The sequence below is a fragment of the Palaemon carinicauda genome, chromosome 26 (genome assembly GCF_036898095.1).
Source record: "Palaemon carinicauda isolate YSFRI2023 chromosome 26, ASM3689809v2, whole genome shotgun sequence".
In the NCBI taxonomy this organism is placed as follows: Eukaryota; Metazoa; Arthropoda; class Malacostraca; order Decapoda; family Palaemonidae; genus Palaemon; species Palaemon carinicauda.
Genome location: NC_090750.1, coordinates 12510040 through 12519788, shown reverse-complemented (window position 1 = coordinate 12519788; position 9749 = coordinate 12510040). Strand labels below are relative to the sequence as shown.

The 9749-nt window shown below is 41.1% G+C and overlaps 1 protein-coding gene across 1 annotated transcript; it reads right to left on the bottom strand.

Moving 5' to 3' along the window:
* Positions 1-8185: 8185 nt before the first annotated feature.
* On the bottom strand, positions 8186-9031 carry LOC137619787 (zinc finger MYM-type protein 6-like). The gene is made up of 2 exons (XM_068350090.1): positions 8822-9031; positions 8186-8482 (listed from the first exon to the last, which is right to left on the bottom strand). Exons 1-2 carry the CDS (start codon positions 9029-9031, stop codon positions 8186-8188), a joined length of 507 nt encoding a protein of 168 aa, XP_068206191.1.
* Positions 9032-9749: the final 718 nt, after the last annotated feature.

The following is a 9749-nucleotide window of genomic DNA, read 5'->3' as shown; positions in this document are numbered from 1 at the left end:
ACAATTAGGTTTTGTTTTTCATTATGAGAATATATCATCTAGAGAGAGAGAGAGAGAGAGAGAGAGAGAGAGAGAGAGAGGGGTGGGAACGAATAGTTGACTAGCGTTTTGTGTTATTATTACACCTCTTCACGATATTATGATTTAAGAATACAAAAAGAATACAGAGAAACCTGTGATGAGGTGACAGAAAAAACTGAACAAATTACAAATTACTTAGAATCTACTTGTTTAGAAATATTGTTTACTAGTACTTCAACCAGTTTGTACATACCTGAATTGGTGTTAAGGAGATCTTCAAATATTTTCTCAATTAACCCTGTTTCAATAACATTTCATTTAACAAAATATTTGCAAAATATAAGTTATTTTTAGCAGCTTTCCGGTTGATAGTGTGGTTACAATCATTCATATGCTGAAAAAGACTACTGGAAATGTCCTTATTGACTCTATATGCCTTAAATGCCCTAGGGTTTTCTGAATGATAAACCAATGACATCATTATTTTGCAGTCCCCGCTGGCACTGGCAGATATTAGAAACCAAAGTTTCTGAGCGCAAAAGAATATCATACTATCTGGACTTAACTGTAAGTTCTTGAATATTTGCACGAACACCATGAATATTACAATGAAGTAGACAAAATGGACGAGATCTACGATATAATGGTCTTGAATTTACTCAATGTCTCCAGGCAGAACCAAATCAATGTTAATGAAAGTGATACATCACACTTTAAAACTAAATTAACAAGATTGATATGAAAAACTATATGTACAAAAATATAGATGAAATAGTGGATGAAAGCCATACACTATAGAAAAAAAGTCGGAAAAACTAGTCAACATGTAATAGCCAATACACCATGCAAGGCTAAATACCACTCCAGGATAACAGCTTTAGTTGAAGTGAACAGTAAGGTTGGTTTTGGAAAGAAAAAGAAACAGATAAGGGAAAGACAACCACTTGATAAACTACAACGAATCCATGGCCATTCTATTAAGCCTGACCAACACACAATAAGAAAAAAAACAAGAGGGAGGAAAAAAAAAAGAATAGTGTGCCCGAGCATACCCTCAAGCAAGAAAATACTAACCCCAAAACAGCGAAAAACCATGGTACAGAGGCTATAGCACTACCAAATACTAAAGAGTAATTGTTTTATTTTGGAGTGTCCTTCTCCTAGAAGAGCTACTTACCATAGCTAAAGAGTCTCTCTTACCCTTACCTGGAGGAAAGTAGCCCCTGAACAATTGCAGTACAATAATTATTTTGTAGTCTCAGCTTTTTCAGGTGTATGAGGAAAGACCAGAATGTGTAAGGAATATGCTAGACTATTCAGTGTATGTGTAAGCAAAGAAAAGGTGAACTGTAACCAGAGAGAAAGATTAAATGCATAACTGTCTGGCCATTCAAAGGATTCCATAACTCTCTGTTGGTAGTATTTCAATGAGTGGTTGGTGCCCTGGCCAACCTACTACCTGGAAACAAAACATAATAGTGCCTGTGTTATCAGGAATTGTTGTGTTTTAATTTTCGGGAGCCTCTTGCCTTGATACTTGTATTTAGGCTTGCTGTTTGTTGAAATAAAGGTAGTTGCATTTACCTTGCCTCTCAGTTATCACCTAACGGCTTGCTCGGACATTGGTGTACACTGTAGTTACCAGCTCCCTCCCGCCTTTACCACTTACTGCTGTGTCTTGCTTTTTTATGATGGCCCCCTTCTGACACTATCACTGCTATCAACACCACATTCATAGAACTACCACCCTTTGACAGTAAATAGCCATTCGCCAGATTTCAGAGCACCAAAGTCTAGTTTTGAAAGAAGAACATAACTCAGTCAATCACGAAATCTGATTATGTTCTTGCGGCGATCCCATTGGGTACATCCAAAGAAATTTTTGATTGGCTTTGCGAGCAAAGGGACACCCTCAATATTGTAAAACTTGTGAAAACATACCACTTGGGGCAGTAGGCTAAACTTTTCCAGCTCTCTCAACAACTGTTGGGATAAAAAAAAGGCTTGGCACCCCTTCAGGGAAATGACCAGCATCATTCCCCAGCAACTTTCCACAGATGGCTCTTATATTGAGGTGAACCTACTTCATGACTTTTGGTACAAAGCTTACCCAAACCAGTAAGCGCTGTTCTACCTGATGTTGATATTTTGCATATGATGGACATCATGACCAAAGTCAACACCCTTATGTACAGCCATTTCTCAACTTCCAGACCTCTATCAACATCACTTCTGACGAAGAGAACAACCATTCAACATCAACCAAAGCTAACAAGCTAACATGTATACGGTACAACACAGATGGCCACTCCCTTACGTGCCAAAACGGACACACAGTTGGTCAGCACACAACACTCACTTAGCCCAAATCAACGACCTCTACATCTCTTACTGACACCCATCGGCAGCGGTTATGCTACTACCACCCAGATTTGGGTTTGCTGCAAAAGAGGTGAACGGATAGTTGTCAGTAGTCAAAAAACGTGTAAGTATGCCATCCCTGTCACTAATATTTCCTTTTTACATAATACAAGTATGGTCGGTTGATTTTTGGTAGACACAGGTGCTTGCCGTTCCCTTCTGATAGACCACTCTCCCGGATTTAACGTTGTCTGTCTATATCTGGCTACATCCCCTGGAGTCTACCAAGAGCTCTGTGATAACCACCAAATTTTATGAGAAACACAAATTATTGTTTGGAGTACCAAATATCTCTCAATTTTCTCGTGGCTGATATCACATTACCAATACTTGGTGCAGATTTCCTCTCAGAATTCAACATCACGGTTGATGATGCTCACCAATGGCTTGTCAACACTTAATCTTACTAGTCAACACCACTCCAACCAGACCCCTTCGATATCGGTCTCCACATCAGCACACCCACAATTTGCCTACGCCTACCTCCTCATGTCGTACCAGGAAGTTTTATGTTCAGATCTGTCAAACACTATTTTTTTACCCTAGCAAGATGAGGATCACCCAGTATTCACCATTTTCTAGCGTCTGTCACCAGATCGTTTAGCAGCCGCTAATCAAACATTCACATAAATGGAATAATTGGGCCTTTTCCAAAAAGCCTCAGGAACATGGTAGTAACCATATACATCATTCTGAAGAAAGATGGCTCTCTACATCCTATGGGGATTACAGGGCCTGTACATACAGACAGAACCAGACCACTACTCCCTACCAAACATAACCTACGAGACCTCCTACTTATACAAGGCTAATATCTTCTCCACGCTCGACCTCCTAACTGGTTATTGTCAGGTCCCCCTGAAACCAGATACATCCCCAAGACAGCATCACCTCCCCCTTAAGTATATACACCTTGGATTTCTTCTGTTTTTTTCTTCGTAAGGCTAGGGCTACTGGTCAGCGTCTAATAGATGTCATCTGTGTAAGTCACGAGGACAACATATATGCGTTATCTTACTCAAAGAGAAACACCTCTATCACATACGCTTCCTGCTCGACCACCTACAGCATAATAACCTTGTAGTCATGTTACGAGAAGTGTACCTTCGGCTCCAATGAAGTTCGTTCCTAGGGAACCACATAACTCCTCAAGTAGTCCACCCCCTCCCTAAGAAGTTAGCAATCCCTCAGAACATCCCCTTACCCTCGAAGTTAGATACCCTTCAGAAAGTGGCCTTCTGCAATGCAAAAAAGGCCCTATCAAGCGCTGATGCTTTCACCTTTCCATGGCCACTTGCACTCTCTTTCTTTCTCCACTGATGTCAGTGTCATCGCTATTGGGGCATTACTCAAGCAGGAGATCAACGACTTGCCTCACCCATTGTCCTTTTCAGCAGAAAACTGTCAAAGGCAGAATCTGGCTGCTTTGCCTTCCACTGCAAATTGCTGTCATTGCACTAGGGTGTTGTCATTTTTGTTACTGCTTGAAAGGTACTCCTTTTTGTCATCCACACGGACCACATGCCTCTGGTAAACGCAATCACTCAACAGTTCGATGCTTGGTCCACCTTTCGACGCTCACATTTAACTCCCATGACTGAATACAATTTTACCCTTCAACACATCTTTGGGAAAATGAATCAAGTTGCCAAGTCCTGTTAAGAAATATATTGGCCACCATTCCCTTGGATTGGATTACAATACCTTAGCATAAATCCAACAAAAAGATCAAGACTATCAAGCATAAAGGGTATCTTGCCCATTCCTCCATTGGGAGGATTTCCCTCTCTATGATTCTAACACAACCCACCTATGTTATGTCAGTATTGGCATATTCAAACAATAGATAGCTGCTCCCATGTGCTGGAAGGTGTTTGATGTCCTTCATTGCCTTTCACATACCCTGTGGCGTTCTACTGGACAAATACTGAAGACGAAGTCCATTTGGCCATCGCATTACTAAAGATGCTAAGGATTGTATCCCTGACCATATTAGATGCCATACTCAAAGTTCATCAACACACGGACTCAGGAATGGGTTCCTTTCCTGTACCTCAACGTCGCTTTGTCCACATTCCTGTCAATTTTGGTACGTCCTCCTATTCACATCAAAAGCACATAGTTACCTGTTTACCGTCCATTTCTTGGCCAAAAGCCATTCACATGGAAACTGCAACAATCACCTCATGTACCTCTGCCTTACTCTTTGGATGGATAGCGAGATTTGGTATCACTAAGTATAATACTTATGATCGGGGGTACCACTTTTACACCTCATTATGGACTTATTGGCAATTCTCCTGGGAATCACTCTTCATCAGAAACCGCTTACATCACTGTTCCAAACAGAATGGTTGATTGTTTTCATCACACCATCAAAATAGCTTTGATGTCCCTATGCAAAGGACTCCAATTGGTTTGCCGAGCTTCCATTGGTGCTCCTGGGACTAAGGACCTATCTTAAAGATGCCATGAATGTTTAGGCAGCTGAAAGGGTACATGGTGACCAATTCGTCGTCGCTGCCAATTTTTTTTGTCGGCAACCTCCTCTGACAATCTCCAGCGTCTATGTCACGTTGTAGGGAAATCTACTCCATGCCACCAGACTTAAAAGCTATGCAACACATGCCAACAGATCTGCACTTGGTAAAGCACGTTATCTCTCACAATGATACTAGCAAGCTACCACAAATGCCCCTTCACGCCTCCAGGTTATCACCTAACGATTTTCCTGCAAAATTGAGGACTATCAGAGGACTTGCTCCCTCCTGCCTTCCCCCCAGACTCATGTGCCCTTCTGTTTAAGGATTCCACCTACCGAATTTGCCTCCGTGACACACTTTGCCTCAATGAAACTGCCAGCCTTGTCCAGCGGAGAAGCATTTGCCTGGTTTCAGCCTGCTGGAGGTAAAGCTTTGCATCAAGGGAGTGACTTAGTCAAGCACCAAAGCAGACTATTTTCTCGCAGCCATCCCTGAGGACACTTTCCTGGAAATCTCTGATTGACTTTGCTAGCAAGGCGACACCCTAAGAGCTTGCTATGTCCTCGTAAGATAACTCCTGGACCAGTACTCACCATTGCCAGCCGTCCTGTATAGCCAAGCTTTTTCAGGTGTCTCAAAAACCATAAGTAGACCAGACGCTTCACTCACCCTCAGGGATATGACCAGTATCTCTCACATGCAACATGCTGCAGACGATTTTCTTTGTAGGTGAACCTACTCTGTACCCTTCTGGGTAGGATACTTGCCAGAACCTGTATGCGCTGCCACACCTGATGTCGATATTTTGCCATGAAGGACCTCATGAAGAAAGTCAATGAACTCATGAATAACCACTTAATACCTTCAAGACCTTTTGACAGTAGCCTTCCCTATCAACAATCTTTTCTATTCACCTGACGCATGTACGGGAGTGAGATTTTGGTAGACTAGGGGGCTGGCCACTATCTGCCAATTCCAATCTCCATGACAATACATATACTGTCAAAATCTGCTGACATCAGCCTGGTAGCTACCAATAGATCTGTGATACCCAATTACGTTTACACCAAACTAACATTGTCATTTTGAAGTGCCATATATCATTGGAAGTTTCTCTTTACCAGTATTAAAAGGCAATCCATGACGCAAATATCCTCCTACATTACCTTCTCCTGGTTGATGCTCCTCACTGACAGGTAGTCAGCGCAGTCTTACTCGTCGACATCTCTAAAACCAGACCCATCCAGCCTCGTTGTCCCCATCAGCACTGCCACAGATGCGTACGCTCAGCTTTTCAGGTCATACCTGGATGTCTTCTGTCCAGAACTTTGCCAAACACTCAATGTTTCGCCAAACATAGTACTTGTTATCTCATCAAGATGACAGAGGCCCAAGTGTTCGCCAGAACTGGATCACTACCTCTTCCAAGACATCAACTATGTGACTTATTACTTGCACAAAGCAAAGTTTTTCTCCACGCTTGACCTCTTAAAAGGGTATTATCAAGTACACATGAACCAAAAAGACATCCCCAAGTCCTGCATCACCCTCCCTTTTGGTACATATACCTTTAGTTACTTCTGATTTGGCCTTCAAAAGGCTGGGGGCAACTTTTCAACGCCTCTTGGATGGCATCTTAGCCAACTTCCCCTTCTATGTATTTTTCATGGCTGACATACTTGCGTTCTTCCCTTCCTCAAAAGAAAAACACCTCTGTCACCATCGCATCATGCTCGACCACATACACCAAGCTGGTACGACAGGTGTAACTTTGGTGTCAATGAAGCATTGTGTTTTTGGCACAGCATCACTCCTGATGGAGTCCACATGCTCCTTGAGAAGATAGGAGCCGTTCAGAGCTTCCATACGCCCCCGATCATCAAAGCACTGCAAGTTTTCTTGAGGATGATCAACTATTTTCAATGTTCTCTACTAGCTATTGCAGCCACTTTTGCCCCATCTACATCTCAAGGACAAGCAAGAGACGTGAAATGGACTCCCCTTCAAGAAGCAGCTTCCTGCAAGGCAAAGAATGACCCATCAACCTCTACTCTGGTTGGGTCGTCATCGCTCCCCTTGGGTAACTAAGGTATATCAGTAAAGAGGTGTCTTGTATAGTTTTATATTTTTTCATTATAGATTATATTTGTAATGAGGTCTTTTATATAAATCCGTGAGGTCCAACCTTTTCCATGCCAAGGGCCATATTACATGAAATGCTTGATGGCACGGGCCACAAAAATAATGTATATCAGAATTCGAATTCCATGTGCAGTAACTGAAGAGGAGTACCTTCCCCTAAAGGGAGAGGATTCATTTCCTTAGAGTTTCTTTCACCAATTATGTAGATCAGTGTTCCACAACCTTTTTCTGGTGGTAGCCCCCTTCAATCCAGTGCAAGTTCTTGTGGTCCTTCCATGCTAACTATGAGTTCTAACCTCCCCACCCCCACTTGCATCCGCCATCCGTCCATCACCTTAATACGCCTAGGGACGTAGGTATATTAATGGTTCTAGTTTGAATAGTACCTATAATCAAAACACTAATTTCAGGTATAAATAAAATAACACTTTTAAATGGAAAATATTTTATTTGAATACTTATCTATCTACAAAAATAAATACAAACCAAGGAATACAAGTAGGTACAATTGGCTTTATTTTGAAAGCTTCCAGTGGATCCCTATGACTGATTGCAAGGTTGCCAACTTGTCGATGTTTGGCTTGAAAGCTGTCAGAGAGAGACGTAAATCGCCTTTTATTTCTATGTCAAGGCCAAGTAAGATGTGGGAAAAGCAAGTAAGAGCAACTTCACATCTTTCTAGAGTATTGGGTACTCCTTATACACAAAATGATTCCTCCACAGCTTCTGGTGTCCTCCATGCTTGAGCCTTGCTTAAGCCTGTTGTGTATTCTGAAGTTCAATGAGACCTTCTTGTAGGGTGACATCAACTTCAGATACATCAGCAATGAAGGGATCCATAAACCAGTGTGGCACATTCATTTGGAGTAGGTTAGAGAAGCGAGTTCCATATCAATATGCAACTGCTTCAGATGGTCAACATACACTGCTAGGTCATCATCAGCAGATCGGTGGATATAACTGCTAAGGAAGGAAACTGTGCAAATTCTCGTCTTCCAAGGTTCAACCAGAACAACTTGAGTTTTCCTTTAGATGCAGTAATTGCCTCCTTGTAGGAAAACAGGGTAGAGTTATTTCCTTGAAGCACTTTGTTCTGAACATTTAGATTCTCAAATATCTCAGAGAGGTATAAGATATCGCTCTTTAGCATCAACAAGTTTCTGTCCAAGTTCTGTCCCACTAAAGAAAGAGATAACACTGTCCCAAAGTGCAATCAAACGGTTCAGGCAATTACCTTTTGAAAGCCACCTGACTTCAGTGTGCAACACAAGTTGTTCAAATTCTTCATTGTTCTTTTCACACAATTGCTGGAATAGGCAATCTTTCTTTGCATTATTTTTCATCAAGTTGACAGCCTTGATAACATGCCCAAGTGCTTCATGCAGACGTCCTGCTAGGTTTTTGGCAACCAAGTGCTAACGGTGAACAACACAGTGCACACAAAGGACATTAGGAACTTCTTTTTTTAAGTAAGCACTGAATCCCCGATACCTTCCAATCATAGCAGCAGCACCATCTGTTGCAAAAGCCCCAATGTCATTGAGTGGAATGTTGTTCTCCTCAAAATAAACCTCAGGATTTTTTAAGATGGATTCACCTTTAGTGTCTGTCGTTAATTTCAATGCGAAAACCATTTCTTGACATAATTCCTGAACCTCAAGAAACCTCACAAATGCCACCAGAAGAGCAAAATTGTCAGGTAAAGTTGATTAATCGAGTTGAAGCGTGAATTCATTCACCTGCAGTTTTCAGACTAATTGCCCTTCAACATCAGCTGCCATCTCATCAATATGGCGTGATACTGAGGAGTTGCCCACAGGAATAACACTATTTACCTCTTGTGGACTCTGATTCATGACTGTTGAAAGCATTACAGCCCCTGCTGGCATGATCAGAGATTCACCGATAGTATGAGGCTTACATGCTTTTGCAATCAAATTTACTATCATGTAAGAAGCCAACATCCCTCTATCTACTTTTGCCACTTTTTGGGTAAACAAATGATTCACTGGCATCCTTTCCTTAGAACTCATCACGTAATATCTTAAAGGAATCTAGCGGTTTGTCTTTCTTGTCTTTTTGTGCAGTCTCCAGATGCTTTTTCAGTTTGCTGGGACGCATCCTTTCATTTGAGAGTGAGGTCATACATAGCAGGCACATAGGTACTGTATTATTTTGTGGGGCTTCAGTGAATCCATAAGCAGGGATGTTCGACAAAATACTGTCTGCATTTATTTTAGCTGGACTGGTTATGCTTATCTGAAATAAAAAAAACAAACAAAACTCATTAAAACTCAGTACCGATATTATTGTCAGAGAAATCATTGCCCTCCACATACTTAAACTAGAAAATAAAAAAAACAAAAGTTATTAGCCATAAAAGAAACTCTCCCCATTCCCCAATAACAAATAAAGTGAATTAAATAAATAAAATTCATGACATTTCCACATTAATTTTCCCATAAATAAAAAGATATGTTGGGTAATTGCAAGAATAAAAGCCTAATTTAACCATTCTCAACTTTTCATTAACCCCCTCGGCTTGATATATTTATCCATCAAACCTTTTCTAATAAAATATTATAAAAATCTGTGTACGAGTATGTGTGTGTACTGAGTGTACAAGAAGAGACTGTGTATGTAAGCATAAATATATGTTTCACTGTCTGCAAAAATTTACCT

What these genes read in the sequence shown, in the direction of transcription:
- LOC137619787 (XM_068350090.1), bottom strand. Translation starts at nt 9,031, where the DNA reads ATGTTGGCTTCTTACATGATAGTAAATTTGATTGCAAAAGCATGTAAG. An exon ending in CTGATGTTGAAGGGCAATTA is followed by an intron (nt 8,483 to 8,821) that starts GTCTGAAAACTG and finishes GTTCACCGTTAG; the next exon opens with CACTTGGTTGCCAAAAACCT.